We start from the raw sequence: 21,979 nt of genomic DNA, 5'->3' as shown, positions 1-21,979 counted from the left end.
GGGATTGACTTCCCTGGTCTATCATAATTCTTTTATTCAATCACTGGCATTTAAATATAGGATTTTTAAACACACGGAGAGAGAGAGAGAGAGAGAGAGAGAGAGAGAGAGAGCATACTTCTGGGTCACTCTCTGTTGATTCCACATCAATGATGAGATCAACAATAATTTTGATGATTTCTACCAGTAATCCAGGTCTACCAACTGTCTATATAAAGTAAGCTGTAAATTGGAGAGAAAAATGCATAATAAGATGATAGATCAATGCACCTGTTCCTTGCAAACAATTGTTAAACTTCATTCAAACTCTTTGGTCCACAAGAGAAACATAAAAATGAAGAACAAATTATAATGCTAAAAGACAACTTAATCACAAGTAGCAAATCTCCTCTTAGATCCATCTTCCTTCACTTGTATCTGAGTTCCAATATCACATCAAGCTGCAGAACAAAGTCACAAACTTCAGTTCAACTTTGTAAAGTTACAATAAAGCACATGAAATTGAAGTTGGTTGAGCTTACTAGGTCATAGCCATGAAAACTCTGATTGATCCCCACTAAATAACAAATTATACTTTCTATTTAATGAGCCTCAACCATGGCACCACATGGAAAAAGAGGAGAATATTTCATCAATAAACATAGGACTAATTAATGGAGCCAACCTTGAAACATCCTCTGAAGAAGATGGGAAAACATGATCAAACAGTTGCTGCTCAAGCTGACAGACCTGCCATTTATGTCAGTTTTTATCAAAATTATGTAACTATCACATACTCCATTCAAAATCACAAAGTTGTTCCCAGTTTTCTTGTTCATCAAATAATAGAGGAAGGCATAAAAATATAAATGGATTTCCAATACATATTATCTCATCAAGGGACATAAGGTATCATGCATTCAGAGTATAAGAATAAATCTTAAATCCACCCCATAATCATAAGATACCCAAATATTCTACATTAACAAAATGGATAATAACTCCTAATATTCAAACACTAGTTGTGCATGTCCAGATTTAAATATCAAGATCGTGCTTCTAATCCAAACAAAGCCATCAAACACATTTTAAAAATCATATAGAAATCCGGGAAAATACCCAAACAACTCTTGAGCCCAACTCCCAGCTCCCCACCTCTTTCCCAGGGTTTCCTTCAAAAGCGAAAAAAAGAAGTGCTTCATTTTAAAGCTCCCTTCTTGGCCTCTGTTGTGAAATGATACTTTTTCAATCAAGGAAGGAGTGAGTTAAGTGAAAAGGACACAATTCCAAGGCAAGAGGAAATGGAACATGGGACCAGGGGCAAAGACAAATAAAAGCTACAGGCCAGTACATATAAGAGGAATTGTCTCTTTTTTGGCAATTGACATGGAGCACTCTTTTCACAAATGCCTCCTGATCCACTCCAAGGTTAATGTCTACTGCTTCAGCTTTCAGCACCTTATGATCTTTGAGAAGATAATTAGAAGACCAAGCCTTAAGATGATATTCCAGGAATCATATAGATTTTTCTTAATTTTTCCATCTCAAATTCCCGACTTCTCAACTTAATGCTTAGCTGCAGAGTGAAAAAGTTTCGAGTTGGCTCCAAATCTTAAATCCATGTATGCCAGTGCTTTAATTATAACTGCATATGAAATCCGATAAATCAGAAATTCTCTAAAATCATAAATCAGAAATGTTTCAATTGCTTCAATTGTTTCTGCAAGTGAAATAAGGAAGAAGGAATAGCATTTGACATTTTAACATTGGTATACGTATCACTAATACAATTCCACCATTAGATAAAAGAGAGAGAAACTCAATTATACCAAGTCTCTTTGAAGAAATGAATTTGTCTTATCCAAACAAATTGTAGAAATATCCACATGATTCCCACAACCCATTTCATGAATTGTTGCTTTCGATCAAAAAACAAAATAATAAATTCAACAATAACCCAAAAATTTTCAATGAAAATAATAAAAATGTAAATTTTATCCGTTCATTCAACATAATCTACACTTGACACTAAGAAAATCCTAACACACTAATGCAAATTAGTATTAAATTTTTGTGAAAATTTTGTGATGGGATTGACTTCCCTCATCTATTAATTATATGTCTTTTACCTAATATGTGATGATACCATTTGTAGAATTTAAATTTCAAATGTAAATGAAAGAAATGTTGAAAAACTAAAAGAACAAAATAATACTGGAAATGCCATTGAAGTAAAAGATAGGAAAAAATACTGTAAATGTTTGAGCTTTGCAAATATCTGATTGTCTGAAGAAGCGTCCATACATGAAACTAAATGCTTCCTGCATATGAAATCAAATAAGATATATAGCAAAAGCCTGACAGAGTAAAATAAAGAGGAACAACAAGAAGAAGAAAAATTATTGTCTAATTGGTGACTTAAAAACCTCAAGACATTTGCGAACTTGGCTTGCTATCCATTCTTTGAGATTACCATCGCCACCTTTACGAAAGTTTGGGACGTGAGCAATCTTTGGCCAATCCTCTCCTGTTCCTTGTTCACATCTTTCCTCCAAGCAAGGACACTTTGCAATTGTCAAACGACATAAAGAGGTGAGGCGGCGCATACCTTCGGGCAGTGATATTAACTTCGGACAATTTACAACTTTAAGCTCCTGAAGTGAAGTGAGATCGCCTATCCACTCCGGTAAAGACACCAAACTAGGGCAATACATAATTTGAAGCCGTTGCAGAGTGGTAACATCTCTAAGCTCTCTTGGGAGAGAAACCAAATTTGGAACGCCAATGATAGATAGATGACCAAATCTTGTAGGTCCAAGGCCATGTGCGCCATCTTCATTCTCATTGCTGAGAAGTTCTTTGCAAAAAAAAATATACAGATTTTCAAGTGAGGTGAGATGTTGAAAGAGTGGAGAAATTGATATTCTCATTTTACGACAATCCGAAATCCCCAGGGTCTGAAGAGAAGTGAGGTTTTGCAGCCACTCTAGTGGTAGATATTCAAGTTCCTCTAATCCTATAAGATAAAGATACTTCAATTTGGAGAGATCGAAAAGGGAAGAGAAAGAGGAGGGTGTTGTTAGAGACATCATAGGGCAATTCCGTATACATAAAAAAGAAAGGGAAGGAAATGAAGGGAATAATGGAAGATGATCTGTTTCCCTCGTCTTTCGTCGTCCCCTCAACTTTGGCAAATTATCAAGTGCGAGATATTTGAGGGGAGAAAAAGACACGTCACTATCATCATTGCTTATGTACTCCAACTCGCTTAAGTTTGAAAGAACAAGATGCTTGAGAAAAGGGAATCGGTCCAATGGTGGGATATGTTGAAGCCATTTACAATCCAATATTAGAATAGAAGTCAAATTTGTGAGCGAGGACACCCAACTAGATAACGCCACACCTGCATATCCAATTATAGTTAATGCTTTCAAATTTAGGTGTGGCCAAAGGTTTTGCAATAGTTGTTCATCATTTGCAATTGCCTTATCACTTTCATCACTAGGTTCTGGGTCCCACTCTAACATCAGCCATTGAAGATGCCGCTTCCTCTCCAAGTTTGCAGCCTTTGCTTTTGATGGAGAATATCTCAAGTGCTCTAAACCCTTGATCCATAAGTCTCCTCTCAACTCATCTAAACCATCCAGCTCCCCTAGCCCACCCTTTGGCTTGGAAAGAAAACTTTTTTTCTTCCCTAAAATGTATAGCGACAATGTTTGGAGAGCAATCAATTTTCCCAGTCCATGAGGCATATGAGTCAAGCTATCACACCCTTCTAGCCCAAGATGCCTAAGGCTGATTAAGTTTCTAGTCTCTTCTGGCAATTCTTTAAGCCCACGACAAAACTCAAGTCTTAGTGTTTGCAAATTCTGCAATTTAGTTATAGAAGCAGGGAGTAGTTTGATATCTTCGTTCCTAGACAGATCTAGAAATCTTAAATGCTCTAACTTGCCAATGGAATTCGGCACTTTTTGAATACTTGACTGACTCAAATTCAAAGCACGCAAGCATTTAAAACTTGAAATAAGTGTATTAGAGATTGGCTTATTCAACTCAAGTACCAAATTGTTCGAGTTAAATGCATCATCAAATCCTGGAAGTATTGGAATGCGTAGAAGAAGTGTTCTCATTTTGTTAGGCTTGGGCAAAAGAGCAGGAATATCCAGTAATGAATCTGAAGAATGAAATGCCACATGACGAGTTCTTCCAACCACTTTTTCTCTATTTGGATATAAAATTGTGCACTCCTCACCTGCTACTGACTGTGCAAGATCGTGAATAAGGTCATGCATTTTGCACTTTCCTATTTCACCAACTATATCTCTTTGTACCTCTTGGAAAATCGACCTCCAAAGCAAATCCATAAAATATTCGCGACCAATATCTTCAAGATGTCTATTTCCAGATGATGAATGAAGAAAGCCTTGAGCTATCCATAACTGAATCAACACCGTCATTTCAATTTCATAATCTTTTGGAAACAACGAACAAAAGGCAAAACATTGCTTCAAGTGTGATGGGAGATGATCATAACTCAACTTAAGTATTGGGAAAATATCATTTTCTTGTTGAGTTATTTTGTAAAGTTCATGGTTTTTAAAGTACAACCAATCATCTTCTGAATTTTTGAAATATAATAGACTCCCAATGCTCCTTATAGCAAGAGGAACTTGTGCACACTTTTGTATGATCTCTCTTCCAATTTCTACTAGCTTTGGATTATTTGGCTCTTCCCCATCTTTAAATGCCATTTTCTTAAATAAATTCCAAGAACTGTTTTCAGATAAACCTCTCAAAGGATATGGTGAAACTGTACCTATAATCTCTGCAACCTTTCCGCTACGTGTAGTAATCAAAACTTTGCTTCCTCTTAGGCCACCCACTATCAACTTTTCCAAGTCGGACCATATACCACGATTCTCATTCCACACATCGTCTAAAACAAGTAAATATTGCTTCCCATCAATTTTTGCTCGAAGCTCACTTTGCAATGGATCCATCTCAAGGCTTTTAGGTCTCTTCTTAGTCGCAGATTCTATGAGCTTTACAATGATAGTTTTCATGTCAAAAGGATCAGAGACACATGCCCACATCCTCAGGTCAAAATGTCTTCGAACCTCCTCGTCGTTGTACACATACTGCGCAAGCGTGGTCTTTCCTTGTCCACCAATCCCAACTATGGTAATTATGGAAACATTCTTCTCATTCATATTGGGATCGAATAACAGCTTTTTAATAGACTCCTTATCATCCTCTCTCCCAATGACATCTTCCCCATGTACAAATGAGTGTGTATCTTGTCTTTTCATATGCTCAAACTGTGTCGCTGTGGTGTGCTCATTGAAGCCAAATTTGATCCTATCAATTGCAATTTCATCCAGTCTTGCCCTAACTGCCTTGATCCTATGACCCATTTTAAAGCCATATACAAGCTGGTTCGATTTGGAAAAGAAGATGCGTACCTGCAATACTCCCAAATATTTAGTACGGTCCATTGCGAAAAGTTAAACATTTTTTGGGCTATATGTGTAATTAAGGAAAATATGAAGGTCATGTTTGTAATTGTTGTAAGTTTAAGTTAGAGTTTTTTTTTTTTGGTTGTTTTATTTACAACCATCCATTCCAATCCGTTCACGGTGATAGTTTTAGAATTCCCTTACCATTGAATAGTTGGGTTTATAATGGGGGCCGATAATTTATGTGACTTTTTCTAGACGCCATTTGCTCCTTGGAAAGATGTCGCAACTTAATTAGCCGTACATTTTTTGCATATGGTTAGTACTCTTACAAATGAGACTGTTTTTTGTAAGACTCTATTTATAGCAGTTGTAAGGATAAAGAAAACAGACAAAACAATGGAATATAAAAGCATCTATATATGTCAAAATGATACATGAAGACATTGTTACTGTAACGTCCCATATTTGATATAAGTTAGTATGAGTTTTAGCCCAATGTCTCGGGCTTTAGATATATGAACCAATGTTATTGGCCCTAGTGAACTTAATAAAAATTGGATCAAAGACCCTAAAAGAGATTATAAGAGATAATTAATTTCTTAACCTAATGGACTAATCCATGGCATAGTCTTATCCCTAATGATGGGCATAATTTAATGTTTCATTCATAATTTTGTAAGATGATAGTTTATAACCAGAAAGCAATTTAAGTCTATGTGTACAAGATGTGTTGATCTTTTTGGAAGAAAATATTGTCCTTTAAAAATGACGTTTATAATGATGTTCATTCATGAAATAGACATAGGATCTAATACCAAAAGCCAAAAACCAGAAACTTTTATAGCCAAAAACCTCTTTTCAATGGCTCATTTGAGTGGTAAAAACCTTCTAAACATAACCCTCAAGCGGTGTTAAGACTATATCAAGAAAATAAGTAATTTCTCATATATGGCATCAAGAAGAGCTTTGGGTTAAATCTGGAAATTAAACTTTCAGTCCATGGCATGTTTAGGTGGGTATTTGATCCAAATTTCGTCAAGTTAAAAACCTTAGATATATGTGTTGTGGGCCAATGGGCCAAGTGACCAGAGTGTAGTGCTCTAATTTAGGTCCATTTAGTGAGTTGTGGGCCTTATCTGGTTTACCTAGTTAGGAGGAGGTTCAAATGGGCCATTTCTTACCCAAGCCCCCATAAAAACAATTTTGAGAATTTTGGAAGAAAACTAAACCACTTTTTTAGTGAAATTTCAAGATTAACCCTACTTTCGTTTATTTATTCAAAAGTTATGAAAATATTAATAGAATGAGCTCCTAGAATATGATACATTTTAAGGAAAAAGAAAACTTTATGTTCGGACCAAGGTACAAAAAAGAAATAAACATTAAAAATATTTTTTAATAAAGAGAAAAGAAAAGAAACTTTAGGGTTAAGTTTTTAACTTATTTCTAAGAATAAAACATCTCTAATAATTGAGGGAAGGTTTGAAAGGTCAAGTAACTTAGGAACGAATTTTAATCACAATTTACGTGCCTAGTATAGGGATAATTTCGCTAAACCTTACTATTCAGTCTATTCAGGTTTTAATAGTTGTCGCCTAACTTTTAGTACAGTATTGACTATCGAGGTAATTTGTACTCTTTGCCACTTCTAAATGCATGTCAATTTAAGTGATTATTGCTTTTATATATATATATCAAAGCAATAATTGGGTTTATGATGAAATTATCTTGAGATTAGAATTTCCATACCGTTCAATAGTTGGGTTTAACATTATAATGAACAAATTGTTGTTGTTGTTAAGAAATTTTAAACTACGTAAAATGATATATATTTGCTTTGGCTTATGTTGTGATAAATATTTGTATGCAGGTCTGGGAATGCTTTAGTGACAGACAACATCATGTGCACATTAATAAAGAATTTACCTGTTTTGCCATCTTCTTATCTCGTGTCATCAGTTGTCGACGTAAAAGTTGAGTGGAGTAGTCATCCAGCAAGTCGTCGGCGTCGTACATGGCATCCTTGAGCTTCCCAAGCCAATCTTTGATCACATGGTTATGGGCCTGCTTCTCCTCCGAGTCCAAAAGCACAGCTTGGATGGTGGAAACGGTGTCCCCGAGCTTTCGAAGCTCATTTTTGAAACCCCATAACACTCCAATCTCTTGGAGAGCAAGAGAACCCAAACTCCTAATGATGCTCCCAGCTGTGTCGTAGAGAACTATTTCAGCCATTTGTGGGTTGTGGGTGGTGAGTCAAGTAAACCGATCTTGAGGGAATTATTGATGATGCAGAGGTGTATAGGATATATTATTGATGATTCAGAGGTGCATCATTGACTTGACGTTCAAACTTTAAAGGGAGTCCATTAGATATGATGTGGCCATGCATGTGCGGCTCATATTTCACATCTTAAATCTTCTTATCATCTCGCGGAATCAATTTCCAAAGGTCATGATCAATATATAATGGGTGGCTCATAGCCGTGTGAATATGCATGAATAAGAAAGTATTTCATTAAAAAAAAAAAAATGTATTTCATTAACAAAGAAATTTTGATATATTATAATTAAGTTATTACGGAATTTACAGTGTCTCTTCTAAACTTTTAATTCAAACAATATCTTCTCTAAACTACCAAAAAAAAAAAAAAACCTCAACAAATTTTTTAATAAGATAAAAATATTCTTATAAATTCAAAATTAAAAAAATTAAAAAAATAAAACAAATTCTTTTATTTTTTTTTTCTTTCATATTTTAAAATTTGGCTACCCCTTTTTTTTCTTATAACTTTTTTTCTTAAAAAAAATGGTTTTATTTTATTAAGGGCAATTTCATCACGGGGAAACATTAATTAACAATTTTTGTAATTCAAAAGGTACATTGTCCTAATTAATTAAAGTTTGAAAGATATTGAAGAGAACTGATTTATCAAGTACTCACAAAAAAAAAAAAAAAAAAAAAAAGATTTCTCAAGAAGACAAAAATAGTCCTATAAATTAAAAAAAAAAAAAATTAATTAATTTAAAAGAAAACAAAAATTTTTAATGCTCTTTCTTTTATATTTTTGAATTTAGCCACTTTTATATGTTTTTTTTTTTTTTAATTTTATTAAAAGTATTTTCATCATTGATAATTTTTCATAATTTAAAAGGTATGTTGAAAATTTGAGAGAATGTTGAAGAGAACTGAGTCGGCCATTTGTCCTAACATCCCTTACCATGACTTTTAACATTCTTTGCATGAATGGGAACCGATTGCATCATTTTCATTGAAACCGTGTTAGAGGTTGGTCCATTCCATATCATTATCAGTTGAACAGGAAAAGATTTGGAAATCGTGGGAGTCGTTGGTGCATCATTATTCCATATTCATTGACATTTTTTCTTCTTCATTATTTATTTATTTATTTTGAATTGGACATAATTATCAGTTGAATCGAAATAGTTGAATGTAACCCGCGTGAATAGTTCAAGGAGTGCCAATTATGTTCGAAGATAATGTAGAGATATTTAGTTGGAAAATGGAACCCGCGTCAATAGGTGGGACATTCACTATTAATTAGTTGAATGGGAAATGTTGAAAAAATGCGGGAGTGGGCAGGAAGAGTTGAATGGAAATAAAAAGAAAAAAAACTTTTAATTGTGAAAATATTTTTTAAAATTATCAAAATATTGTTAATATTCTCCTCAATGACAATGATGAAACAATCCTTAATAAAATAAAAACAAAAAATACTAAAATTTCTAAAAAAAAAAACTTAATTTTTGAAAATAAAAAATTTCTGTTTTAAAAAAAAAAAAATCGTTTAAAAAAATTTGTTTTAAAAAATTCTTTTTATTTTTTAATTAAAATTTTTCATTTAAAAAAAATTAAAAACTCTTTCTTTTTTTTTTGCGAATTTATAAGTGTATTTTTGTCTTATTGAGAAATTTATAAGCACATTTTTATCTTTTTGCTAGCTTTGAGGGACATTGACAATGTTTTAATACTTTGGGGGGACATTATCAAAGTTTAAGAAAACATTGTTAATTGAGTGGTAGTTTGAGGATGTACGTGAACTTTACCATTTTATTTTTTATTTTTTTCCAATGGCTTACTAGTTTCCCTGTAATTACTTAATTACTTAATTCCTCTATTTGCTTACTCTCCTCAATTTTCTCTAATTCATTATTTTTTGAAATCGGTTAACATAATTGATGAGTAGGTGAAATAATTGTGGGGGGTAGAAACAACAACCAATTTTTTTTAAATTTGCTTCTTTTTATTGATAATTCTTAAAAGATGGGAATGAATAAAAAGGAGTGTGTATAATTAAATTTTTCTTTCACAATTTCTTGCAAATTTGATTCTACTTTAATTGCTTTTTGTTCTACCAATTATTTTTTCTTTGACAATGTCGAGGTCTTAGCCAAGTCCTAACCGGGTCTCGGCGATATTCCGGCTAAGTCTTGGCAATGGCTTAGTCGGGTCTTGTGATTACAATCAAATGATTGCAATTGCATATCAATTCTTTGTGATTTGATTACCTTATTTGTAGTGTATTCAACTATCCTATTTTTCCTGTAAGTAGGGATATTGATTGATCTTTGTAAATCAATCAAGTGAAATAAGAGCAAAATGCAGCCTATGAGGCATTATTATGTAGACGTAGATCATAAACCGAATTATTTAAAATCTTGTTTATTTTTTTTATTGAGAAATTTATAGGCATAATTTTTATCTTTTTGCTAGTTTTGGGGTGACATTGACAATGTTTTAGTAGTTTGAGGGGATATTATCAAAGTTTGATGATACATTGTCAATTGAGTGGTAGTTTGAGGGGGTACGTGAACTTTACCCTTTTATTTTTTATTTTTTCCAATGGCTTACTAGTTTCCCTTTAATTACTTAACTACTTAATTCCTCTATTTGCTTACACTCTTCAATTTTCTCTAATTCATTATTTTTTGAAATCGGTAAACATAATTCATGAGTAGGTGAAATAATTGTGGGGGTAGAAACAACAACCAATTTTTTTAATTTGCTTCTTTTTATTGATAATTCTTAAAAGATGGGAATGAATAAAAAGGAGTGTGTATAATTAAATTTTTCTTTCACAATTTCTTGCAAATTTGATTCTACTTTAATTGCTTTTTGTTCTACCAATTATTTTTTTCTTTGACAATGTCGGGGTCTTAGCCGAGTCCTAACCGAGTCTTGGTGATATTCCAGTGAAGTCTTGGCAATGGCTCAGTCGGGTCTTGTGATTACAATCAAATCATTGCAATTGCGTATCAACTCTTTGTGATTTGATTACCTTATTTGTAGTGTATTCACCTATCTTATTTTTCCTGTAAGTAGGGATATTGATTGATCTTTGTAAAAGATCAAAAAAGTGAAATAAGAGCAAAATGTAGCCTATGGGGCTTTATCATGTAGACATATATAGGTCATAAACCAAACTACTTAAAATCTTGTTTATTTTTTTTATTCCGTCTTGTCTTTATTTTTCTATTTGATTATCATTTTTTTTAGCTAATTTCAGAATGAGAAGCTCAAACTCAAATAATAGTTCACAGTTTTTTTTTTAAAAAAATTATTTTATGAAAATTAAATAAGCTTTTTCATCAAACTAAAAATATTTTCTAAAAATTATTTTACGCCAAAACAAATGCAGCTTACCTAAAATGATATATATATTGTAAGTAAAATGATATCTATATATATATATATATATATATATATATTTGTTGTGGCTCTTGTTTTGTGATAAATATTTGTATGCAGGGTTTGGGAATGCTTTAGTCACAGAAGACATCATATCCACATTTATGAATTTACCCATTTTGCCGCCTTCTTATCCCGTGTCATCACTTGTCGACGTAGAAGTTGAGTGGCGAAGTCATCTAGCAAGTCGTCGGCTTTGTACATATATGACATCCTTTAACTTTGATAGCATAGTTCTTGGCCTGCTGCTCCTCCACATCCAAAAGCACAGCTTGGATAGTGGAAATCGTGTCCCTAAGCTTTTGAAGCTCAAATTATTGCCTCACTAATTCGCATTTTATAGTGGATAAGTGGTTATTGAAATAAAAATATCACCATGGTGTGTGACCAAGTTTCTAATTCAAGGCCAATTAATGCCACAAGGCCCACAATGTTGGTTCAATATGATAAATTGCGAAGCCTTTGTAATCAAGCATGTTCTGTTTCTGTTCTACAAGCCAATATATATGACAACAAAAGCCTATATCAAGCTCATAAATGCCAAGAAATTCAATTTTAATTGAAAAATTCTACATAAGCATGAATTACTTTCATTTTGTTTGAGTTCAAATTATTGTAAAAATATTTTTCTTGGATTTGATAATATTTAAACTATAAGACGCACCAAAGGCAAATTGAATGGATACAGAATCAGCTTTTGATTCAGTGAGAGGTGTTTGAGCGCAGAAGGAAAATGTATTTGTTGTAAAGCAGATGAACAAGCCAAACTGATAAAAAAGAAAAAAAATAAAAACAAAAACAAAAACAGTAAAAGTAAAGGACACGTTAAAGTGGGGGATGACAGATTATAAATTTCAATGATTTAATGATGAAATTTATTTTTTTAGTTTTAGCAATTTCAATTTTCAGCCTTTCAATCCTTTGATCAGTTTATCTGAACCCAAGTGATAAGTCTTCGCCGACAATGACACGACCTTTTACGAGTGCAGCCTTGACAATCGTATAGCTCATTATGCATTAAATGATTAACTTTTGTTATTTGATTAATTTTTTTTTTTTTTAAATTGTAATTTTGTATGGTATTAGAACTAGAGGTCTTAAATTTGAATTTTAACGTCATCAATTTGCCTTCGATTTAAATTAAATATTTCATGTTTGGTGCCTCACCTATTAAATATATCAGCTCCTGTTGGCTCAAAAATTCAGGTTGGCTTGGAATTAATCAGGTTTTGAAGAAGCCTATAAACATCAAATTGTCTTGAATTCTCATTTTCTCCGTCATTTTTTTGATTTAGACCTGGTGGATTATAGAAGATTTGCTTACTTTCTTGGAGATGCTCTAACCCATGGAGCTTAAAAAGATTTGCTTCGCGAAGTAACATCCAAACCCAATCAACTAAGGAATAAAAGTGTTGATGGTGATCGATCCTAATCCCTGGACTTCTGCTACACTGTCCCCAAGCATCATGCATCCACGTTCCCAATTCAAACTGTCCTGGCTGGGTGCCTCATATAGGTGTTCATCAAGGCTATGAGATAATTGTTTTGGTTGTTTTGATATTGGTGTTTATAAAGACTATTATGAGTCTCAGATGAGGTTTCTTAAGATAGTCATCAGAACTTCATTCTTCTTAAATCTTAAGCTCTAGAATCAAATTGCAGGGATAACTCTGTAAATCCCACTCATCACCAAAGATTGTACCAACTATCAACCAAAAAAAAAAAAATCTAATGCAAAACAATGCTATCAGAAATTAAACAAAATGAAAAATGCAGCCTAACCATGCACAGAGGTGCATGGGATATATTATTGATCAGAGGTGCATCGTTGACTTGACGTTCAAACTTTGAAGGGAATACATTAGATATGATGTGGCCATGTGCGGCTCATAAATCTTCTTATCATCTCGCTGAAACAATTTCCAAAGCTCAAAAATGGGTGGCTCATAGCCGTGTGGCGGTCTAATATGCATGAATAAGAAAGTATTTCACAAAGAAATTTTGATATATTATAATTAAGTTATTACGGAATTTACAATCTCTCTTCTAAACTTTTAATTCAAATAATATCTTCTCTAAACTACCAAAGAAAAAAAAAAACTCTACAAATTTTTGAATAAGATAAAAATATTCTTATAAATTCAAAATAAAAAAACAAATTCTTTTTATTGTTTTTTCTTTCATATTTTAAAATTTGGCTACACTTTTTTTTCTTATAATTTTAGTTATATATATATATATATATATATAATGGTTTTATTTTATTAAGGGTAATTTCATCACAGGAAAACATTAATTAACAATTTTTGTAATTGAAAAGGTACATTTTCCTAATTAATTAAAGTTTGAAAGATATTGAAGAGAACTGATTTATCAAGTACTCACAAAAAAAAAAAAAAAAAAAAAAAAAGATATTTCTCAAGAAGACTAAAATAGTCCTATAAATTAAAAAAATAATAATAATAATTTAAAAGAAAACAAAAATTTTTAATGCTCTTTCTTTTATATTTTTAAATTTAGACACTTTTTATATGCTTTTTTTATTTTTTATTAAAAGTATTTTCATCATTGATAATTTTTCATAATTTAAGAGGTATGTTGAAAATTTGAGAGAATATTGAAGAGAACTGAGTCGGCCATTTGTCCTAACATCCCATACCATGACTTATAACATTCTTTGCATGAATGGGAACCGATTGCATCATTTTCGTTGAAACCGTGTTAGAGGTTGGTCCATTCCATATCATTATCAGTTGAATCTAAATAGTTGAATGTAACCCGCGTGAATAGTTCAAGGAGAGCCAATTATGTTCAAAGATTATGTAGAGATATTTAGTTGGAAAATGGAACCCACGTGAGTAGGTGGGACATCACTATTAGTTGAATGGGAAATGTTGAAAAAAATGCGGGAGTGGGCCGGAAGAGTTGAATGGAAATAAGAAGAAAACCACGTCTCACCAAACTTTTAATTGTAACAATATTTTTCAAAATTATCAAAATATTAGCCGAGTCCTAACCGGATCTCATTGATATTCCGGTGAAATTTTGGCAATGGCTCAGTCGGGTCTTGTGATTACAATCAAATCATAGCAATTGCGTATCAACTCTTTGTGATTTGATTACCTTATTTGTAGTGTATTCACCTATCCTATTTTTCCGATAAGTAGGGATATTGATTGATCTTTGTAAAAAATCAATCAAGTAAAATAAGAGCAAAATTTAGCCTATGAGGTTTTATCATGTAGACGTAGGTCATAAACCGAACTACTTAAAATCTTGTTTATTTTTTATTTTTTTATTCCGTCTTGTCTTTATTTTTCTATTTGATTATCATTTCTTTTAGCTAATTTCAGAATGAGAAGCTCAAACTCAAATAATAGTTTACAGTTTTAAAAAGAAAAAATATCTTACGGAAATTAAATAAGCTTTTTTATCAAACTAAAAATATTTTCTAAAAATTATTTTACGCCGAAACAAACGCAGCTTACCTATATATATATATATTTTGTTGTGCTTGTTTTGTGATAAATATTTGTTTGCAGATCTAAGGATGCTTTAGTCACAGACAACATCATCATATATATGCACATTTATATATGAATTTACCTCTTTTGCCATCTTCTTATCCCGTGTCACCACTTGTCGTCGTAGAAGTTGAGTGGAGAAGTCATCCAGCAAGTTGTCGGCTTCGTACTTGGCATCCTTCAGCTTTCCAAGCCAATCTTTGATAGCATGATTCTTGGCCTGCTACTTCTAAGCTTGGATAGTGGAAACCATGTCCCTAAGCTTTTGAAGCTCAAAATTTTTAATTTTAATTAAATATTTAATATAGTAGATAAGTGCTTATTCAAATAAAAATATCACCAGGGTGTGTGACCAAGTTTCTAATTCAAGGCCAATTAATGCAACAATGTTGGTTCAATATTGTGGCATCAGAAATTAAACAAAATGAAAAATGCAGCTAACCATGCATAGGGCCAAGCATCGCCATCACCGAACTCGGCTGATTAATTGGTGGCGCCGCTGTTGTTGCCATCATCAGAGTCATAGAGCCAAGTTTCGACATAAGGTTTTCGCTAATAGTAATCCTTTCAGCAACAACGTCTTGTCATTGATGATTATATGTACATCATTAGTGACAACTATACACAATCGTCGTTGATGATAAGTGTTCTAATAATGTTTTTTTTTTTTGTAAGAAATAAATGGCTATTGCTTTTTTTTTTTTTTTTTTCCTTTGCTAATTACTGTTTAATTTTTTTTTTGTATCAATTATCCAAATCCCACTTATTATTTAACATAGAAGAACAAAACAAAACAAAAAGAAGAAGAAGAAAAAAAAAAACCCCCCTCAGCTAAATTGACTAGAACAGAGCATAGAACAAAATCATATAACATATTAACATATATAGTAAAAGAGATTGGAAAATAAATGGAGTACAAAATGCATAATTTCATTACGGCAGAAAACTTTGGACAAGGTAACAAAGCGAAGCTACTATATGAATCTGAAGAACCTAGCCTCTTTCACAAATCCTAAAGATAATTTTGAATCTACACGGTTGGGACCCCTCCCAGTGAGATTTGCACAACCTCCACAATACATTAACAGCATGGCTTAATGTAATTTGCACGATTTAGAGAAAGTAGAGTCATTTACAAGTCACGATGAGCATCGAATTCATGACATGCATTAGAAGCTGAACACTGGTGAGCTCAGAACTAGTAATTGTAGGCCAGCTACGTTGATGGTTGATCAAGATGGGCCGCACATGTATTGCACTCATCAAGTCTGTTGGGATTATGACAATAGCCACATCTATCATCCAAACAAGTTGTGGTAGAATTGAACTATTAAACTTGCATATTAATGTGAAATGAATATTTACTTTCAATTCTTAAAATGAAATCTAAGTCCAGTCAAGTTTCACTCACAAAATGTCACATCCGTAAGAGAAGCATATTCATGTTTCAGTCACAAATGCTAAGCACGATCAAAGCTTTAAGCTTTAAGCAAGAGAAGCATGGAAACCAAGCCAGCACTTGAAAAGCCAGATGAAGTGGAACACAGGACAATATATGTCAACTTATAGCATGGTTGCAGCGTGAAGAACTTTCAAATCTTAAATCCATATATGTCAGTGCTTCAATTGGTTCCGCATATGATTGAAAATCAGAAATTCTCCAAAATATCAAAACTCTTAAGAGTGAAAAAAGGAAGAAGGAATAGCATTGACATTTTAACATTGGTATGGGTGGTTCTATATTCTATGCCTAAAGAAGTCAAAGATGCAGCAAATTCTGAAACAAATTCCACTATCAACCCAAAGAAATTTTCATAATTTTATAAACTACCATACTTATTCTAAATCAAGAATTAGTTTTGCTTACTATGTATATGAAATAATTACTTTTTAAAAGATTTTGACAAAACCCTTACTAATTTAACAATTTTACGTATTCAACTTTTGCTTATATATCATCTCTAACAAATAATATGATGATGCATTTAATTTGCTAAATGTGATATAAAAGACTTAAAGTAATAATCATTTAATTAATAGTTTAAGAGTAGGTATATCAATAAAAAAATGTGTAATAGAGTGGTAGTAGAGCAAAGAGTGAGATGAGAGATCAATAGATTATAAAGATTAGGAGTTGTAAAGGAAAAGAGGAGAAGATGGAATTATGAAAAGAAGTTAAATAATCTTTATAAGGAAAGTACGAGGTTGGCCTTGATTGATTTAACAAAAAGGTAAATGATTGATTTGCTAAATGTGAAATTTGCAAGGGGCTGTGTTGTTTGAAATAATGGTGCTCTGTCTACATATACCTTTGCCTGCACAAAGCCATGATACTTAGACAAGCTCATCTTCTTCTTCTTCTTCTTCTTCTTCTTTTTGCCTAATTAAAAAAAAGTAAGTGGGAGAGATTAACTGTTGCTATTTTATTTGTGCGTGATTATATTAGTATTTACTCGCTGGGAGCTGCACATGAGGACCTAGACAGTAAAAACTGCAGATGCTCCTTCAAGTCTAACAGAGTCGTAGTCTGACCCAGCCCCATAGATCGAGCATCAATGAAAATTAAGGTGGTTTACACTAGACAAGCTCATCGTAATAAAGTGTGGTTGAATTTAGAGGTTGTCTGAGCAATTTCAAAATTTTAGGGTGTTAACGTCTGTTATTTTACATGTTTGTATGCCTTAAAATGATTCATGTCTCTCACTTTTGCTTAAATTGTGGCCAGTTTCACTATCAATGTGTGCATCTCGAGATTTAAATATCAAGATCATGCTTCTAATCCAAACAAAGCTATCAAACACATTTTAAAAAACATGGTGAAATCAGGATAAATACCCAAACGATTCTTGAGGAGGCACCACTTTCAGCTCTACCTCTTTCCCAGGGTTTCCTTCGGAGGGAAAACAGCTTCATTTTATAGATCCCTTCTTCGCCTCAGTTGTGAAATGAGAGTTTTGGAGTAAGGAGCGAGTTAACTGAAAACGGCATAGTTCCAAGGCAAGAGGAAGTGGAAGCATGAAACTAGGGGCAAAGAGAAATAGAAATCACAAACCAGTACTTATAAAGTAAGATGAAGAGGATCACAATTCACAGGACGATATAAGAGGAGTTCAATCCTTTCAGCAAATGATAAGATGCGCACCCTTTTCACAAAAAAACTTCGGTCAAGTTCCACTCGCATCTACTGCTTCAACTTTCAGCACCTTGCGATCTTTTAGAAGATGATATCGATATTGTGGTTGGTTTAAGTAAAGAAATCAATCGTGGAATGAGCAATTGTAACGATGAAAGCAATGAGATCTAATTCCCGACTTGTCAACTTATTGCACAGTTGCAGAGTGAAGAAGATTCGAATTGGTATGTCACTATGTCAGCGCTTCAATTGTTTCTGCATATGAAATGGGATAAATAAGAATTTCTCCAAAATATCAAATTCTTGGAGTGAAATAAGGAAGAAGAAATAAAATTGACATTTTAACATTGGTAGTATATATATGAGTGTTTCTATGCCTAAAGAAGTCAAAAGATTTAGCAAATTCTGAAACGTGTTGTCACTAATACAATTCCACCATCAGATAAAAGAGATAAACTTATACCAAGTCTCTTGTCTGTCTCTGCCTTCTTTAAATAAGTGAGATTTTCATATCCAAACAGCTAGGAGTCTCCACATGATTCCCGCAAGCCATTTCATGAATTGCTCATTTCGATCAAAAAAACCAAATACCAAATTCACCAATAACTCAAAACTTTTCCAGTGAAAATAATAAACATGTAAATTTCATCCATGGATGGAGCTACTTGCAGTTAGGCTCCAATAGCAGTAACAATGAAAAGAGTGTGCCCAAAACGTTCAATAGGATCTAGATTTGACATCGAGAAAATCCTAACATAGTAATGCCAAAATTTGTATTAAATCTTTGTGAAAATTTGGGAGGGGATTGACTTCCCTGGTATATTATAAGTCTTTTACCTCATACGTAATGCTACCGTTTGTAGAATTTAAATTTCAAATTGCAACGAAAAAATAAAGAAAACAATACTGGAAATGCCGTTGAAGTGAAAGATAGGAAACAATACTGGAAATGTTAGAGCCTTGCACAAATCTGATTCTCAGCAAGGTCTGAAGAAGTGTCTATTCTTCAAAAGCCATCCTGACTTCCTGCATATGAAATCAAATATGATATGTATTAAAAGCCTCACTGAGTAAAATTAAGATGAACAAGAAGAAAAAAAAATAAAAAAATAAAAAAATACAGAGTAATTGGTGACTTAAAAAACCTGAACAAGTTGGCTATCCTGGCTTTCTTTCCATTCCCAATAATTACCATTGCCGCCATTTCGAAAGTTTGGGATGTGAGCAATCTTGGGCCAATCCTCTCCCGTTTCTTGTTCACATCTTTCCTCCAAGCGAGGACATTTTGCAATCCACAAATGACGTAAAGAGGTGAGGCGGCGCATACCTTCGGGCAGTGATATTAAATTGGGACAATTGAGGATCCCAAGCTCTTGAAGAGAAGTGAGGTCGCCAATCCAATCCGGCAAACACACCAAACTAGGGCAATCAATAATTTGAAGCCCTTGCAGAGTGGTAACATCTGTAAGCTCTCTTGGGAGAGAAACCACGTTTGGAAGATCTACTATAGATAGATGACCAAGTCTTGTAGGTCCAAGGCAATGTGCGCCATCTTCATTCTCATTGCTGATAAGTTCCTTGCAGCCCCCAATACAGAGGTTTTCAGAGCGGTGAGATGTCCAAAGAGGGGAGACATAGATATTCGCAATTTCGGACAGCTCCAAATCTTTAAAGTCTCAAGAGAAGGGAGGTTTTGCAGCCACTCTTCCGGAAGAGATTCAAGTTCCTTTAATCCTTGAAGACGAAGAGACTTCAATTTGGAGAGACCGGAAAAGGAGGATGAAGAGAAGGGTGTTGTTTCGCTCTTTTGTGCTACGTCTGGTATTAGAGACATCATAGGGCAATCAGTAATATACAAAATAGAAAGGCAAGGAAATGATGGGAATAATGGAAGATGATGATGTGGCTCATGCGCTACTGTTACTGTTTCCCTTATCCTCGACCATCCCTTCAACTTAGGCAATTTATCAAGCCAGAGATTTTTTAGGGGAGAAGAGGAAAAGTCACTACCATCATTGCTTATGTACTCCAGCGCACTCAAGTTCAAAAGACTAAGACGCTTGAGAAAAGGGAATCGGTTCAATGGTGGGATATGTTGGCACCATTTACATCCCACTATGCTCATATCAGTCAAATTCGAGAGTGAGGACACCTAGCTAGATAACCTCACACCAGAATATCCTTCTATAGTTAACGTTTTCAAATTTAGGTGTGGCCGTAGGTTTTCCAACACTTGTTCATCATTTGTAATTGCCTTACCACTATCATCATTAGCTTCTTGGTCCCAACTTAAGAACAGATCGTCAATGTATTGCTTCCTCTCCAAGTTTGCAGCCTTGGCTTCCAATGGAAAAGATTTTAAGTGCTTTAAACCCTTGATAACTAATTGTCCCCTCAACTTATTGAAACCATCGAGATCGCCTAGCCCACTCTCCTGCTTTCGAACACAACTTTCCTTCGTCCCTAACTTGTAAAACGTTAGTCTTTGGAGAGCGGTCAACTTTCCCAGTCCATGCGGCATATGAGTCAAGCTCTCACACCCAAAAAACGTAAGATGCCTAAGGTTGATCAAGTTGCTTGCGTGTTTAGGCAATTCTTTAAGCCCACAACAATAGTCAAGTCTTAATGTTTGCAAATTTTGCAATTTAGTTATAGAAGTGGGGAGTAGTTTGATATCTTTATTCCAAGAAAGATCAAGAAATCTTAAATGCTTTAACTTGCCGATGGAATTTGGTACTTTTTGAATACTCGTACAACTCATATTCAATGCACGCAAGCATTTAAAACTTGAAATAAGTGTATCATAAATCTGCTTATTCCAGTCAAATACTGCAATGTTCGCAATCAAACTTTCATCAAATATTGCAAATGGTTGAATTCGTAGAAGAAGGGTTCTCATTTTGTTAGCCTTCAACAAAAGAGCTAGAATATCCGGCAAGGAATTTAAAGAATTAAATGCCACATGATGAGTTCTTTCAACTACTATTTCTCCATTTGGATTTGAAATTATGCACTCATCCCCGGCTATTGACCGCGCAACATCATGCATAAGGTCATGCATTTTGCAGTTGGATATATCACCCATAACACCTCTTTGTATGTCTTGGAAAAACGACCTCCAAAGCAATTCCATAAAATACTCACGACCAACATCTTCAAGACATCTGTTTCTATCAGATGAATGAATAAAGCCTTGAGCTATCCATAGTTGAATCAAATACTTCACTTCAATGTAAGTATCTTTTGGATACAATGAACAAAAGGCAAAGCATTGCTTCAATTTTGACGGGAGATGATCATAACTCAACTTAAGTATTGGGAAAATACCATTGTCTTGTTGAGTTATTTTGTAAAGTTCATTGTTTTTAAAATACAACCAATCAGCTTCTGAATTTTGGAAATATAATAGACTCCCTATAGTCCTTATAGCAAGAGGAACTTGCACACACCTTTGTACGATCTCCCTTCCTATTTCTACTAGCTTTGGATTCTTTGGCTCTTCCCCATCTTTAAATGCCATTCTCTTAAATAAATTCCAAGAATTGCTTTCGGATAGACCTCCCAAAAGATACGGAGACAATGTGCCAGTAATCTCTGCAACTTTTATGCTGCGTGTAATAAAAACTTTGCTTCCCCTCAAGCCACCCAATAAAAATGTTTCCAAGCTCAACCATGTATCACGATTCTCGTTCCATACATCATCTAAAACAAGTAAATATCTCTTACCATCAATTTCTGCTCTAAGCTGACTTTGCAACAAATCCATCTCATGGCTTTCAAGTCTCTTCTTAGTGGCAGATTCTATGAGCTTTGCAACAACAATTTTCACGTCAAAAGAATCAGAGACGCATGCCCACAACCTCAAATCAAAATGTCTTTCGACCTCCTCGTCATTGTACACATATTGAGCAAGCGTGGTCTTGCCTAGTCCACCAATCCCAACTATGGGAATGATCGAAACATTCTCTTTCACATTGGAATTCAATAACAACTCTTTAACGGCCTTCTTTTCACCTTCTCTTCCAATGACTTCTTCCTCATGTACAAAAGAGTGTGTATTTTCTCTCTTCTTATGCTCAAATTGTGTCCCTATAGGGCGCTCGGTGAAGCCAAATTTGATCCTATCAGTTGTGATTTCATCTAGTCTTGCCCTAATTGCCTTGATCCTATGACCCAT

General features: G+C 33.8%; 3 protein-coding genes and 1 long non-coding RNA gene across 4 annotated transcripts; all 4 read right to left on the bottom strand.

Annotated features, from left to right (window-relative positions):
- Positions 1-736: 736 nt before the first annotated feature.
- On the bottom strand, positions 737-2,714 carry LOC132183353 (putative disease resistance protein RGA1). The gene is made up of 3 exons (XM_059596782.1): positions 2,406-2,714; positions 2,232-2,300; positions 737-1,624 (listed from the first exon to the last, which is right to left on the bottom strand). Exons 1-3 carry the CDS (start codon positions 2,691-2,693, stop codon positions 1,619-1,621), a joined length of 363 nt encoding a protein of 120 aa, XP_059452765.1. The 5' UTR covers positions 2,694-2,714; the 3' UTR covers positions 737-1,618.
- Positions 2,715-3,340: 626 nt separating this feature from the next.
- On the bottom strand, positions 3,341-7,670 carry LOC132181623 (putative disease resistance protein RGA3). The gene is made up of 4 exons (XM_059594875.1): positions 7,365-7,670; positions 4,796-5,441; positions 3,465-4,450; positions 3,341-3,382 (listed from the first exon to the last, which is right to left on the bottom strand). Exons 1-4 carry the CDS (start codon positions 7,668-7,670, stop codon positions 3,341-3,343), a joined length of 1,980 nt encoding a protein of 659 aa, XP_059450858.1.
- A 9,626-nt stretch (positions 7,671-17,296) lies between these two features.
- Positions 17,297-19,869, bottom strand: LOC132180418 (uncharacterized). Its single transcript, XR_009440147.1, has 4 exons — positions 18,948-19,869; positions 18,747-18,828; positions 17,812-18,057; positions 17,297-17,690 (listed from the first exon to the last, which is right to left on the bottom strand). It is a non-coding gene; the product is annotated as an uncharacterized LOC132180418 (long non-coding RNA).
- An 85-nt stretch (positions 19,870-19,954) lies between these two features.
- On the bottom strand, positions 19,955-21,979 carry LOC132181622 (putative disease resistance protein RGA3). The gene has a single exon (XM_059594874.1). The coding sequence runs from the start codon at positions 21,977-21,979 to the stop codon at positions 19,955-19,957; it is 2,025 nt and encodes a 674-aa protein (XP_059450857.1).

This window comes from Corylus avellana, chromosome ca5, assembly GCF_901000735.1.
Source record: "Corylus avellana chromosome ca5, CavTom2PMs-1.0".
NCBI classification, from domain to species: domain Eukaryota; kingdom Viridiplantae; phylum Streptophyta; class Magnoliopsida; order Fagales; family Betulaceae; genus Corylus; species Corylus avellana.
This window is presented reverse-complemented; position numbering and strand designations above follow the sequence as displayed.

Excerpts from the sequence above, each read along its gene's own strand:
- LOC132181623 (XM_059594875.1), bottom strand. The coding sequence starts at position 7,670 with ATGGCTGAAATAGTTCTCTACGACACAGCTGGGAGCATCATTAGGAGT. Across the intron at positions 5,442-7,364 it reads ATAAGAAGATGGCAAAACAG|GTACGCATCTTCTTTTCCAA; the intron begins GTAAATTCTTTA and ends GGAGTATTGCAG. Across the intron at positions 3,383-3,464 it reads CTAGTGATGAAAGTGATAAG|GTGTGGCGTTATCTAGTTGG; the intron begins GCAATTGCAAAT and ends TTGGATATGCAG.
- LOC132181622 (XM_059594874.1), bottom strand. The coding sequence starts at position 21,979 with ATGGGTCATAGGATCAAGGCAATTAGGGCAAGACTAGATGAAATCACA.
- LOC132183353 (XM_059596782.1), bottom strand. The coding sequence starts at position 2,693 with ATGTATTGCCCTAGTTTGGTGTCTTTACCGGAGTGGATAGGCGATCTC. Across the intron at positions 2,301-2,405 it reads AAGTTCGCAAATGTCTTGAG|GAAGCATTTAGTTTCATGTA; the intron begins GTTTTTAAGTCA and ends TTTCATATGCAG.